At 34.1% G+C, this 14,362-nt stretch overlaps 3 protein-coding genes across 3 annotated transcripts; all 3 read left to right on the top strand.

The window, feature by feature from the left end:
• Window positions 1-8,081: 8,081 nt before the first annotated feature.
• On the top strand, window positions 8,082-9,089 carry LOC106659730. Its single transcript, XM_023457853.1, has 3 exons — window positions 8,082-8,221; window positions 8,287-8,980; window positions 9,055-9,089. Exons 2-3 carry the CDS (start codon window positions 8,305-8,307, stop codon window positions 9,087-9,089), a joined length of 711 nt encoding a protein of 236 aa, XP_023313621.1. The 5' UTR covers window positions 8,082-8,221; window positions 8,287-8,304.
• A 109-nt stretch (window positions 9,090-9,198) lies between these two features.
• LOC106659731 lies at window positions 9,199-10,461 on the top strand. Its single transcript, XM_014382410.2, has 4 exons — window positions 9,199-9,310; window positions 9,403-9,659; window positions 9,749-9,946; window positions 10,020-10,461. The coding sequence occupies exons 1-4, from the start codon at window positions 9,220-9,222 to the stop codon at window positions 10,443-10,445; spliced, it is 972 nt and encodes a 323-aa protein (XP_014237896.2). The 5' UTR covers window positions 9,199-9,219; the 3' UTR covers window positions 10,446-10,461.
• A 1,452-nt stretch (window positions 10,462-11,913) lies between these two features.
• On the top strand, window positions 11,914-14,288 carry LOC106659732 (SET and MYND domain-containing protein 4-like). Its single transcript, XM_014382411.2, has 6 exons — window positions 11,914-12,919; window positions 13,002-13,084; window positions 13,196-13,267; window positions 13,357-13,561; window positions 13,804-14,072; window positions 14,235-14,288. Exons 1-6 carry the CDS (start codon window positions 11,914-11,916, stop codon window positions 14,286-14,288), a joined length of 1,689 nt encoding a protein of 562 aa, XP_014237897.2.
• Window positions 14,289-14,362: the final 74 nt, after the last annotated feature.

The raw sequence follows: 14,362 nt of genomic DNA, 5'->3' as shown, positions 1-14,362 counted from the left end.
CGATTTAGTGCTGCAGCCACGCGGCACTGACAGTCACTTTGCTTTTACTCTCTCAGTATAGAATCATACTAGTCGGTTAGTTCTTTTCAGTAGGTAAAAAAAGTTCTTTATTAGTTACCTATCTATAGAGATTAAGGGATACCTTAATAGTACTAAACGGGATTATAAGTACGGAAAATAATTATTAACGCCAATGCTCGAATGAATTCTTTCAAAAGCATTGTTTATAACTGGTTCATTTTTTTTCGATAATTTTTTATATTTTTTTCATTTTTTTCGCAGTTAACCAATATTTTTTTCATAGTTGTGGAGGCCCCCGTTTTGTGGGGGCCCCTAGGCCGTGCCTAGTTGGCCTAGTCTATAACCCGGCACTTGACAGGGAGCTTCAGTATTGGGTACCAAGAGACCGCAAAAAAATTTTGGAGCAAATCCATGATCCGCACCTGAAAAGCTCTCCTTGTGAGTGTTAGCGCAGTAACATGGGTTAAGTTAGCTGGCTTGTCGTCTGCTAGCCCTAAAACGAGCCGAAAAAGTTATCTTTTCGCGTCTTTTATTAAAAAAATATTGAAAAAACGGCAGGCTACCTCTACTTGGAGACACGGTTTTTGAAAGGTAAGAACTTTCTCTACAATTTGTATATAATCATTCCCCTGCGAACTTCGATTTATTTTCATAAATTGTAAATGTAGCTCAAATTTTCATGCATTTCTATGTTGCCCATGTTAATTTGCGAAACTTTGATCGCCTTTTTCTCGAGATTTTGCCTGGCTTGGGCATATAAGAGCCATTGGATTCGGGAGGTCAAAATCTATCGATATTGATATATGTACTTCTTGCGAATTTTGCAAGGGAACCTCCTTGAGTCTTTATATCAATTTTTATAACGAGCCTCAAAATTGTCCCTACGTCGCGATTTAATGTTTATCGAACGCACGATCCACGCGAATATTCAACCTCGCCCATCGCGATAAAAAAAAAGAAGCCTCCAACTAGCGCGTCTCATATTATCGAGAGAAGGTCGAAAGCAACTTGAAGACGCATTAAATACACATGCGGTATCTACACACGTTTATTATATAAGTATACTACATCAAAGGAGGTTGGAAGGCCTTGGAAAAGTCGCACGGAGAAGATAATCTAGCGGATATTTTCGCAAACCCCTGGCGCTGGCGCGCGCCGCATCCTTCCTATGTCTATCCGTCTGCTCCTCCATGCTCCCCGCGCCGAGAGCTCGCTCTCGAGTATAGTATAGTATAGTATTCGTCTTCCGGCTCGCGTTTCCCGCACTCATGATGCCTTAGCGACGCACACGCGATGTGCTAAAGCTCAAAGTCATTCGGCTGGGGCGGCGGAACTGCGAAGGAGGAAAAAGTTGGCTGGCGCGCGCTATATTACACACACAGCCGATAACGAGTTATCGAATCGTGTGCACATCAAATATGATGGCGGCGATCCCCACCGTGTTTTCCCTCTCTGTCTGTGGCGACCGGGCGCGCATATGCTCCTCCCGTATAAGCGGCCGTATGTACCAATATAATATATCTTTGCCGATGCGCACATGTGTGCTCGTCTGTCTATTGCGTATATGTATATCCTACACCGCAGCATAAGCGGGGGACCGTTTCAGCTTATATTATTCTTATTCGGAAAAGGGATCTCCCTGAGCTACAGCTATGTACCTCGTCGGGGCACACGATACACTCATTAGTGAGAGCTGCGTATGTTTATACGAGGTATTTGAATTTATACGTAAGACCAAGTGCTGCGTTGAGCCGGAGAAACTTTTCGAGTTTTCTCCAAGTACGGAGATAGGTATAATAGTAAGTATAATACGCGTGTTTGTGTATTGTTTCAGTGGAGCGTGAGCTGTATGATAAAGATGTAAAGCACGAGGAGCTCTCGTCGACGAATTATTTCACGCTCCTGTTGTATCTATTACGCAAGGCAAGGATGAATTCGTCTGCGTTTATATCTTCAGTGAAAGATCAACGAAACTCGAAATTGAATAGTTGATCTTTACAACTCTGTTCCAAAGCGCACGCAGTTGATTAAAAAGATTTACTACTCCAAGGATAAATATCTCCCTTTATTTCATCAACAGTCCCGGAGAGCTTTCACGAAATGGCCCTAATAAATTCTCTCGACATCTGCGTTACAGCGCGCCGCGACATTTTTTAAAAGAAAAACTCTAACGGCTACTCCAAAATACCGAGTTACTGCTACTGCACTCGTATGCAAATTTTATTAAAAAAAAAAAAAAGAGGAAAAAAACCTTGACTTTAGTAGTAGTAGTAGTAGTAGTAGTAGTAGTAGTAGTAGCCGAGTTTCTCGATGCTTTATGAATCTCATCTCGTGCACGTGATAGCTGCAGCTGCAGGTATACAGTGAAGAGTCGAAATGCAGTTTCGGAAATAAATGTATAAAGCTGTTTGAGATTCGGTATTTTGTCTAACGCGAGCGTTTCCTCCCATTTTGAGCGAATATTTGCCGGCAACGCGCGTTCTATAAGACGAATCAATAAATGCTCATCAGGGACAATTTCTAACGTTGCAAACATATTAATATGTTGTCGCATTTCATCGATTAAACTGCTTAGATTTTTACGAGTAGATTCGTGAACGTATTTGATATTCAAAATTGCATCCAAATGTTTAAACATTTATATCCTCTTTTGATCATAAGTCTCTAGTAATAATTGCCACGCTGATTTAAAATTCTCCTCGCTCACGTTATAAACAGATATTTTCCTCGACGCATCACCGCTTAAACAATTTTGCAAGTACATAAATTTTTGCAAATCAGAAATATCACTTGAACCTAACATAGTCGTAAAAGCGTTTTTGAACGACAACCACTTCGCTATGTCACCATCGAATTGCGGTAAATCTGCGACAGGAAGTTTCAAACGATGTGTATTGTTACCTGCGACTATATCGACGATGTTTTCAGCGCATTAGAAATTCCCGACGTCTCAGAGTTTAAGCTCACGCTTTTACCTAGGTGGTTATAGTACCGCTCTTGTACATTTTTGAAATCTGCAATGTTTTCATCACCCGCATCATCGAGTAATGCAAGCTCATCATGCAACTCTTCATAACCTTCAAACAAAACTTTGACGCGATCTATGCGCGCCTTTAACGATGCTAATTTAGCTGGTTCCGTAGGTATATTTTCGACGATTTGCTCAAGCTGAGTGATCTGTCCCTTTAAAGAAGCTCGCTTTTGATTTATATATTTTACACGCCCGTTCATGATGTGAAATTTTTACGAGCAACTAATAAAGGCTACAAATAATTTTTAGTTGTGTGTCGTAGCAATAATGAATTACGATCAGAGATGACTCTATGGCAACGCAATTAAACAACCGCAACTATGTTCCAGACAATCCAAAGAATCTTGAATTTTATTTTTAAATTGACTCTACGGCAACTTTCTTAACGAATGCTCGCGCAAAAAATGTAATACTCAATTCGTTACTGTTGTTAAATATCTCCAGCCTTGCCGACAGCCGAGGCGGAATAATGAACCATCAGAGGGGAAGACGAACGCCGATGAAAGATGCTCGTAGACGGTATTGTCAATCGTAGTCGGACAAATCGGAGACTCGATGACTCGACAGAACGTTGTATCCTGGTCAGGGCACCAAAAAATGTAGCGTCGAGTTCCTTAGTTTGGCTAAGCGACATTTATTTCTTTATACAGTGGAGGCCGGTTATAACGAGATTCGCAGGACCATTGAAAAGTTCTCGTTATATCCGGTCCTCGTTATAGCCGACATGAGCATTAATCTGAATAATTTTTTTGTTATTTACCAGTTTCATTTTTTTATCAGATAAGATGAGACTATTATATGTATTGATTATTTATTTACATTGGTATGAATAATATCATAGATAATAACATAAATGAATTGTATTAGTTATAAAAATTACAGAAAAATGTTGTTCGTGAAACTCAAAATTTTAGTTTGTACTTGCTTTACTGATTTTTGTTTTAAATGAAAATTAGAAATTCTTGATTTTATTATACTCTCACGATTTTTTCCAAATCGTCGAAACAGTTGAGGACGGTCGATCATAAGTACTGCAAACTTCGGAATGAGATTTACCATTTTGAATGATAGAATATTTATCGCTCACTGATAATGTCTTTCTTTTTTTTGGATTAAAATCTCCCATTTTCAAATTTTACGAAGAGAAAAGTACAAGTTTTCCCTACGAAAGCAACTGTAAAACTAATCATTTAACTTGCTTAAAGTAAGCTTTTTGTACATAATTCTGTGTTATTGAGTTTGCGTACGAGTATCTAGCTACGAGTGTAAACACGCAATTTCTCGTTATAAACGTCAATTTTTCCAAAATTTTTTCTAATTTTTACTCGTTATAACCGACTTCTCGTTATATCGAACTATAAAAAGTATAAATACAATTGTCGCTCATTTGAGAGCTTAATCTTAATCAAATTGATGATTAAGTTTTACAATCAATCAATTAAGATTGAAAGCGAGAGAGAAAAGTCGATCAACTTGCTCTTCACTCTCGCGTGGTAACCTGGAGAATGAGAACTATTATTATTTCTTCTTTCTCTTAAGTCTTTGGTTGCTAGGCAAACAACAAAATGTATAAAAGAGATGAATTTCGCTCTTTATTTGAAATCGAACATAAACAAATTCAATTAATTATTACACTTGCAAACTTGACATCAAACTGTGTAATTGGGCGATTGTAAAATTTCACAAAAACAGTTCTCTACTCAACACGTTGGGACCGTTACAAATTTATGCGGTTTCTACACGCAATGACTAGCTTTTACGTATAAGACCTTAATTCTTTAGTTTGATTAATATGTCGTTCTAAACTCAAAGCAACACATAATTCTGGCTTTTCGCAAAAATATGACAACACAAGTAAAGGCTGGGTCATTTCCGCAGCAGAATTTTTCATGCTATCCGAAATTTGTATCTTAATACAGCCACCGAAAAGCACTTTTTTTTAATGAAATATGCTATTTTAAAGGTCACTACTTCAATATTAATCCAAAATTTTGACAAAAGGAAATAACAGCTATCAATAATTTATTCATATGGTACTCAGATGCATACTATTGTTGGCTATGATATTATTGAAATAAAATTTGGTTTGAAATAAACGTGGTTTTTTTCGCGCTCCCAGGCGGCCGGGCATGTAAAAACCACGAAAAAGCCACGTTTTTTCTTCTTTCTCTCGCTATATCTCGCTAAAATCAAAAAACGCCTCTCTGGAAAATTTCTATATCGATGGAAAAGTTCCTGATCTTTCGATCTAGATTATTTAGAAAAATCTTAAAAATGAAGTTTTTTGAGATAATCGACTTTAAAGTTTTCCCATCAAACTCATGGGTTCATTTTTTTTCTCTAGCTGCATTTTAGTACTTGTACAGCGATTTCAAATTTAGTGATTTGACTTGATTTTAAGTGAAGAATGTCTTTTTTAAAAAAGACATTCTTTACTTAACTTTTTGTGTAAAATACACGCAGTATAACTTACGTATAACTCACGCAGGTTACTCTTTTAAAAAGTAGAGTCCATGCAGGTTACTCTTTTCTGTGATGGGCGATGTTACAAAAAGTATAATCTACGCTGGTTTCACTTTTTAAAAGAAGAACCTGCGTAGATTACTCTTTCCAGCAACATATTTTCTACTTTTGGGTTTAGCGTGTAGACTGCAACAAAAGGCAATCTATCTCTTTTTTCTGGAAAATATTTCGTAAATTTGGAAATTGGCTCTTCTAACGTGTGAATTTTGGGTAACCGAAGCAGCGCTCATTTTTCGTTAAAGATGGCGGCGTACGCTAGGAATTTAACATAGGCCCTTATGAGCGAGAAGAATTTCTCTCCTTGTCCATAAGAGGACGTCTCGCCCATAAGCTAGCCTATGTTAAATTCCGAGCGTACGCCGCCATCTTCAACGAAAAACGAGCGCTGCTTCGGATCCCAATAAATAAGCAACAGCCGGTGTCGTCGCAATACTGACACTCGTTGCGGCAAACTTCCAGAAGATGAACTTTACGAGACGTCTATTAACAAGGAAGTAATACAGTTGTGAGCATTGATCGATACAACTATAGGAATTTTTCCTGAAACTCTAGGAACAGATTCATTTAAATCCACTACTCTTCTTCAAAAGTCGTCTTCGTTTGCTCGCAGGCCTCGTAATCTCCGTGATCGACGAGTCGGTGGTTCAGGATCCACAGACGCCACATATTCTTTGCTTCTGCACCTTTTCCTGCTACACATCGTATATAGTCGTTATTTATTTTCGTTTTTCTGCTCGCATAAACGGAATAGATCTTCGTCGCTCATGTATTCGGCCACACCATTGCAAACGGCATATTATGGAAACCAACAGGGCCACTGTTTTGGACATTCTAACTTATAAAAAAGAGATGGACCTAAAAGTGAAGCCAATCTATTCGGCCTCTGATTGGTCGACTGACTTTTGACTCGAGTGGAAACGTAGTAAAGTGACATCTACGGTCAAAATAGCAACTTTTTCGAAACTGACTGAAAATGTACGCGCGCGAAGCGCGCCTGAAAGTTATAACCTCAAAATACGAATGACAAAATTGACGCGCGCGAAGCGCGTCTTAAACGTCTAGTAGATGTATACAACATATCGATGCCTCCTATAGCAGCAAGATGCCAGTTCACAGAGCAGAGCAGCATCATGCCAGTTCAGAATCTATTCGGCAAGATGCTACTTCGGCGCGCCGTTTGGCAAGATGCTGCTTCAGCGCTGCGTTTAGTGCTTCGTGGCTGCGTTCTGCATGATGCTACTTCGAGGCCCATATAATAAAAATAATAAAAATAAAAACTAGACTGTAGATTACACTTTGCGAAGACAATTTCATGACGTTAGAATTTAATAAGAAATGTCAATTTATACTGAAAATTTAATAATATCAGTTATTATTGCTATAAATGATTCTTTAACATCTAAAAAAAATTTTTATTCCAATATTTTTGGATAGCATGTGGACTTTTTTTTCCTTTTTATAAGAAAAGCTTATTGGAGGACATGAGTTCAAAATTGATAAAGAGTTAGTGCATGATGTAATTAATGTAATAAATACACTGCATAAAAAATGAATCGTCTTCAAACATTATGTTATAAACATAAAAAAAATTGAAAAAAAGACTGAAAAATTTGGTTTAGTGATAAAATAAATTCAGATATATTGGAAGTACGCAAAGCATTCTTTTCATCATGTTGTAAAAGTTCGCATCCATTTCGATTGAGACAGCCGGGCAAGTAGAATGATAAGTAAGGTTTTTTATACAAAATAGGTGTTAAAAATCACGTACTGAATTATTTTTTAGACTTTTAGTATAATTAAAGTTTAAAAAAGAAAATTTCATTTTGCGTATGAATAGTTGTCAGAATATGTTTGATTTCATTACCATCATAGCTCATTAAATAATTGTTCAATAGTAGATTGATATTCAACTATTCCAAAATTAGAAAAATAAAAGATTCGTGAGTTAGATTTGAATTGGGATAAGACTGTCATACTTGCACTCATTTAATCTTTTGAAAAAAGTATCACCACAATTTTAAATTACTGTATGGTAAACTTTTTAATTTGGTATAGTATTTGACAAATAAAAATTTCAGTTGAATGGTGAATAATTGTTAGAATATAGTTGATTTCATTCATATCATAGCCATGTAATTGAACAATGGTAGATAGATTAATAATGAGGATTTGGATAATTTGAAGAGTACTGAATTGGATTTGGATCCATGCAATGAATAGTTTTCTTTTTTCAACCGAAAGTACAATTTCTCAACGTACATGCAAAAAATGAATTTTCTCTTTTAAAGTTGAAAACCAGAATTCGCAAGCTATTATCATGAAATTTATATATTACATATGCCGAGAAAACTTAACTTATGCGCCATCTGTCAGTAAGCCAATCTCAGTTGGATTGAAAGTTGAAACTTGCAGACCTGCGGGCTTCGAACGAATAAAAGAATCTCGTTTGGGAAACCCTGCGAGTTTGAGATCGTCAGCGCGCGTTTATACGCAGAAATCTCTTCGGTGGCATTCCCAAGTGCGATTACTGCTCGAGAAATCGTAGTGAGTGTTGGGTTTAACGCTGTTCTACTTGGTCATTGTTTTATCTAAGCTCATCGTCCGGTAACATATAATATCAGACGGCTTCTCATCGTTTTTAACTAGGTACTACTGATTAAATAATATTTGAATTTCAAATGAGTTTAAACGTTTTTATTTTTTCAATTTAGATCAACTCCATAAGTATTATGGACGCCGAACGTAAAGCTATTGTTGATGCATTATCGATACCTGAAATCAAAGATTTTGCGTTTCGTTTGGACATACAGTATCAAATAAAAAATGCAGAAGAATCGATCAAAGCCCGAAAGGAAGGCAATGACATTTACATAAAGAAAGAACACACTGACGAAGATCATAAAATGATTTTGTATTATTATAACAAAAGCATAGCTTATGCTCCCAGTAAATCTGAAGAACTTATGTATGCTTACAGTAATCGTGCATATTTATTAATGCATGTAAATAAATATAGTGAGGCTATAGAGAGTTTAGATAAAGCCTTACAATTGTCAGATTCCGCAAAGATGAAGCTGAAACTATATTGTCAAAAAGTAAAATGTCTGACTGCTCTTGGCTCCTCAATGAAAGATGATCTATTGAATGAGATTGAACAAATTTTTGAAAAATCAAAGTTGTCTACTGAAGAGACAAACCATGTTTCGGATATCATTAAAAAAACCAAATCGTCAATGTCATCGATGAAGCAATTCAAACCTCAGAATGAAAAGTTCTTACAGGAAAGAGCAGAGTGCAATCAAATTATAAATGATAGAGAGAAAGTTGATCCTTTTGACTTTGTTGAAATAAAATCAACAAAAAATATGGGGAGAGGCTTATATGCCAAAACTGATTTTAAAACAGGCGATTTAGTACTTGTGGAAAAACCTTGCATGATTGGACCACATTTTTTCAATCAATACGTCTTCTGTTCACAGTGTTTATCAGTTGCATGGACTGGAATCCCATGTGAAACATGTCATGATTATATGTTTTGCTCTCTAAAATGCAAAAACATGGCCTGGGAAGAGTATCATCAAATTGATTGCTCAATAACACCATATCTCATTTTATGTGATCCAGAAGTTCCTAAATCAATTCACATGAGTCTTAAATTTATCATAACATTAATGAAAGACTATCAAACGATTGATGAGCTAAAATCAATTATGAAAATTTCTGAAGACAATGAAGGTAAACATAACTTTTAATGTATTATTATTATTTAATGTTTCTATTAATTCAATTTATCTGATTTTTATGGCATTATTTTACAACAAAAATAGTGAATGACAATCCTGATCCAAAAATTAATTCATTCAAGAAAGTAATGAGTTTGTCTTATGACTTGCCATCAAAAATAAATTATTTATTAACTGTCTATACCGTTAAAACATTAATTTGTCTGGCAAAGTACACATCTTTCTTTTCTGCAAAATGGGAAGATATGCAATATGATGATTTTTTAAAGAATGAAGATTTTATTTTTATTGCATCTTTGCTCTTGAGATTGGTAAAAATAAGTGCTCTCAACTCTCATAGTGTAAGAAAAACATTTTTTAATTATGATTTTTTTAATCTACTACATAATTAGATCTACTCTTACATTTCGTTTATTTTTCTATTCATTAGATATCAAATGTAACTGCTGTGAGTAATTTACAACTTCATTATCACCTGGCTGGAAAGAGCACAAGAACTAGAGGATTTTGCATGGGTCTTATCAGTAGTATGATCAATAACAGTTGTGCACCTAATATCAAGAGATGTTTTTCAGATGATTTGAAGTATGTTTTTTATGCCTTAGAGCCAATTACTAGTGGAACTCAGGTATTCATCAATATTGTTTGTTATAAATATTTTTTAAGTCAGCTGATTATCAGGTTATCAAATTATTTTACAGCTTTTAGATTCATACAATAACTGCTTTTATGAATCTCCACTGAGGCGTAGAAAATCACTACATACTAATTTCTTATGCAAATGCATTGCTTGTGAGGAAGATTGGCCTCCTCTTATAATAGAAGGGGTAGATCAAGATTTCATGGAACAAAAAATGAGACTTGAAATCAGAACATTTAGGACAGAAATGAAATTCATAGAGAGGATCAACCCATTAATAGAAAGGATTCTTCGAGCAAAACGTCATGAAAAAAAACATGCTATTAATAAAAATTTAATACGAACTATGGCTGATATGATGAATAAATTAGCTGATGCGCTACCACAACCCAGTTTAGCTAGATGTATGTTACTTAATGTTTTTGATGAGATTTTTGAAAAATATTATGGTCTTACTGTACCTTTCGATAACATTTGTTCCAAGTAAAAATAATTTTTCCAGAGGGCAGAACTTTTATGAATTGAAATAATTTGTATCATCTATTATAAATGACCAATACATTTAAATCATATTATACCTTATTTAGTTAATTACAGATTGTACTTGTTTTTTCAAATTAATAACATTCTGATTTTTGTATAATGTTTAGAAACCTTCATATTCTTAAACTTATGAGTGTAATTATAAACATATTTTGCAAATTTTAATATTTCATCTTATGATGTTTTAATAATAATAATAATAATCATAATTATTAATGGATCAATTTTTTTTCACAATGCCATCATATTAATAAAACAATTTTAATGGATGAACTGAAATTCATCAAGTTCGAATTTTAAATTAGATTTTGAATCAGATTATTTGCGAAAGGTAATTCCGAAACGTTACACCCAGTTGTATAAAATGAAACGAATATTGAATGCTCTTAGATAAAGATAGCAAAGTATGTCTTGATTGAAACTGAGAAACAGATTGTTAAAGCTTGAAAATAAGCAAAACATTAAAAATAGATTGTTGAATTAAATCTTGCTTTGAACGCGTAAAAATAATGTTTAAATTGGATTGAGACTATTCCTTAAAGATTTTAATAAGTATAACATAAATAAGTTTGAATGAAACAACATGTTGGGTTAACAACGCACTAACTAATTTACAAAGTACGTGAATCTGAATAATTTTTATTACCTTCTAAATCATCTTTTAATCGTATGCTTGCTACTCCCTCGATTTTACATTTAACTTAATCAGAGCATCGAGGGTGTCAGTGTGTCCGTAAAGCTCGATACCTTTTTGAAAAACATCCATTGATCCCATGCCACCCCGATACATAAGAAAAAATCGCGTTTGTACTGATTTTCTTTAATTCAAACTTATAAAAAACTCCGATTTCGAATTAGTCTGATTCTTGTCGTTCTATACAAAAGTTATTATTTCAATCAAAGTTTGATGTAAAGCGTTCTAATGTGTACTCACTGCAGTAGCCGTTGTTTATGATCAAATTAACGAACCACCAAAACTGAAAAAACTTAATTTACGCGCCGTCTGTCAGTTAGTCAAAACGCGATGCCTGTATTCAACAGCATTGCCAACGGAAACATTTCAAAAGTACATCGACAGACCGCACAACACATCAAGCCGGTGCGGCGCTTGCAGTGGCGAGCCGCGAACGAACAAAAGAATATCGTTTGGGAAAACCTGCGAGTTTGAGATCGTCAGCGCGCGTTCAATGTTCATATGGCATTCCCAAATACGATCATTGCTCCGTGCTCAACAGGTCGCAATAAGTGTTGGATCTCTCGTTGTTCTGTTAAACGTTTGTTCCATTGAATTTATTTTTCCTGAAATACGTGCAAAGACTTTTCATCGAAATTAACAAGGTACTATATTGAATAATTTTAAGTTTCAAATGATTTTAATCGGTCGTTAATAAATTTAGATAGATTAACTCATTATGGACACCGAACGTAAAGCTATAGTTGAAACATTGTCGCGACCAGAAATTAAAGATTTTGCGCTTCGATCGGACATAAAGTATCAAATAAAAAATGCAGAAGAATCGATCAAAGCCCGAAAGGAAGGCAATGACATTTACATAAAGAAAGAACACACTGACGAAGATCATAAAATGATTTTGTATTATTATAACAAAAGTATAGCTTATGCTCCCAGTGAATCTGAAGAACTAATGTATGCTTACAGTAATCGAGCATATTTATTACTACACATCAATAAATACAATGAAGCTATAGAGAGTTTAGATAAAGCCTTACAATTATCAGATTCGATTACGATGAAAGTGAAACTATACTGTCAAAAAGCCAAATGTCTGGCTGCTCTTGGGTCCTCAATGAAAGATGTTGTTATGAAAGAGATTGATCAAATCTTGAAAAAATCTAAATTATCTACTGAGGAGGCCACCTTTGTTACGGATATCATTAAAAAAACCAAATCGTCAATGTCATCGATGAAGCAATTCAAACCTCAGAATGAAAAGTTCTTACAGGAAAAAGCAGAGTGCAATCAAATTATAAATGATAGAGAGAAAGTTGATCCTTTTGACTTTGTTGAAATAAAATCAACCAAAAATATGGGCAGAGGTCTATATGCCAAAACTGATTTTAAAACAGGCGATTTAGTACTCGTGGAAAAACCTTGCATGATTGGACCACATTTTTTCAATCAATATGTATTCTGTTCACAATGTTTATCAGTTGCATGGACTGGAATCCCATGTGAAACATGTCATGATTATATGTTTTGCTCGCTAAAATGTAAAAACATGGCCTGGGAAGAGTATCATCAGATTGATTGCTCAATAACACCATATCTTATTTTATGTGATCCTGAAATTCCTAAATGGATCGACTTGAATCTTAAATTTATCATAACATTAATGAAAGACAGTAAAACCATCGATGAGCTAAAATCAAAACTGAACATTACCAAAAACAATCAAGGTAAATTTAATTAAAATTATTAAAATTTTAAAATTTTCTATTATAACTCAATTTATATGGTTTACATTCCAATATTTTACAGCTAAAATAGGGAATGATGAACCAAAAAATTTTATTAATTTATTTAGTAAAGTAATGAGTTTGTCTTATGACTTACCAAAGAAAGTAAATCATTTTTTAAATATATATACTGTTAAGACCTTGATTTGTTTGGTAAAGTATATATCTTTCTTTTCTGAAAAATTGAAAAACATGTCATACAACGATTTTTCAAAGAATGAAGAATTCATTTATATTGGATCCTTGCTTTTGAGATTGGTTAAAATAAGTGCTCTCAACTCTCATAGTGTAAGAAAAATATTTTTCAATTATGATTTTTTTATTTTACTACATAATTAGATCTACTCTTATATTTTGTTTATTTTCCTAATCATTAGATATCAAATGTAACTGCTGTAAGTTCACAAATGAATCCTTTCTTAGCTGGAAGAAGCACTAGAACTAGAGGTTTTTGCATGGGACTTATCAGTAGTATGATCAATAATAGTTGTGCACCAAATATTAGAAGATGTTTTTCAGATGAGATGAAGTATGTTTTTTATGCTGTGGAACCAATTGCCAGTGGAACTGAGGTACCCTTTAGTATTCATTGTCATAAATGTTTTTATATATAGTTAACTGCATATTATGTTATTCAATTTTTATACAGCTTCTAGATTCTTACAATAACATTTTTTATGAGTCTCCGCGGATGCATAGGAGAGAGCGACATACAAATTTTGTGTGCAAATGCATTGCTTGTGAGGGAAATTGGCCTCCTCTTATTTTACCAGGGGTAGATGAAGCATTTATGAATCGAAAAATGGTTTTGGAACCAATTACAGGATTCACAGAAATGAAATTTATAAAGAGAATTAATCCATTGATAGATAGATTTCTCCGTTCGAAAAATACTCTTGCAAAAAATAAGGATAAGAAAAATGTTATCAACAAAGATTTGATAAAAACTATGGCTGATATTATGGATGAATTAGCTGATGTTCTACCGCAACCTAGTTTATCTAGATGTATGTTACTCAATGTATTTGATGAGGTTTTCGAAAAATATTATGGTCTTACTGTACCCTTTGATAACTTTTGTTCGACATTTAAGGTAATTTTATAGACAGTGGTTTTATAATATTTGAGAATTTTCAATACAAATTACTAGATACTCTTTTAGGACATCCAATACATTAAAATAATTTTCAAACATATTTTGAGTAATTTTATAAGTTGAATTAATAACATATAATGTAAAACATTTTTATTTTAGTGTAGTACTTTGATGCCTTATTACATTTTGAATTTTATAATTGTGTTTGAGTAAGATTTTATAAACTTAAATGTAATCTTTGATGTTTTTATAATAAAAATCGTACTTTATAGATACATTTTTGCTTT

This window comes from Trichogramma pretiosum, unplaced genomic scaffold, assembly GCF_000599845.2.
Source record: "Trichogramma pretiosum strain Unisexual culture from Peru unplaced genomic scaffold, Tpre_2.0 scaffold21, whole genome shotgun sequence".
NCBI classification, from domain to species: domain Eukaryota; kingdom Metazoa; phylum Arthropoda; class Insecta; order Hymenoptera; family Trichogrammatidae; genus Trichogramma; species Trichogramma pretiosum.
Note: the sequence above shows the minus strand (reverse complement) of the source record. Positions and strands in the feature narration are given on the sequence as shown.

Coding starts and splice junctions, on each gene's coding strand:
- LOC106659730 (XM_023457853.1), top strand. CDS start 8,305: ATGGACGCCGAACGTAAAGCTATTGTTGATGCATTATCGATACCTGAA. Junction 8,981..9,054: donor CAAAACTGATTTTAAAACAG/GCGATTTAGTAC, acceptor TTCTGTTCACAG/TGTTTATCAGTTGCATGGAC.
- LOC106659731 (XM_014382410.2), top strand. CDS start 9,220: ATGAGTCTTAAATTTATCATAACATTAATGAAAGACTATCAAACGATT. Junction 9,311..9,402: donor AATTTCTGAAGACAATGAAG/GTAAACATAACT, acceptor CAACAAAAATAG/TGAATGACAATCCTGATCCA. Junction 9,660..9,748: donor GTGCTCTCAACTCTCATAGT/GTAAGAAAAACA, acceptor TCTATTCATTAG/ATATCAAATGTAACTGCTGT.
- LOC106659732 (XM_014382411.2), top strand. CDS start 11,914: ATGGACACCGAACGTAAAGCTATAGTTGAAACATTGTCGCGACCAGAA. Junction 13,562..13,803: donor TGGAACTGAGGTACCCTTTA/GTATTCATTGTC, acceptor AACCAATTACAG/GATTCACAGAAATGAAATTT. Junction 14,073..14,234: donor ACTTTTGTTCGACATTTAAG/GTAATTTTATAG, acceptor TTTTTATTTTAG/TGTAGTACTTTGATGCCTTA.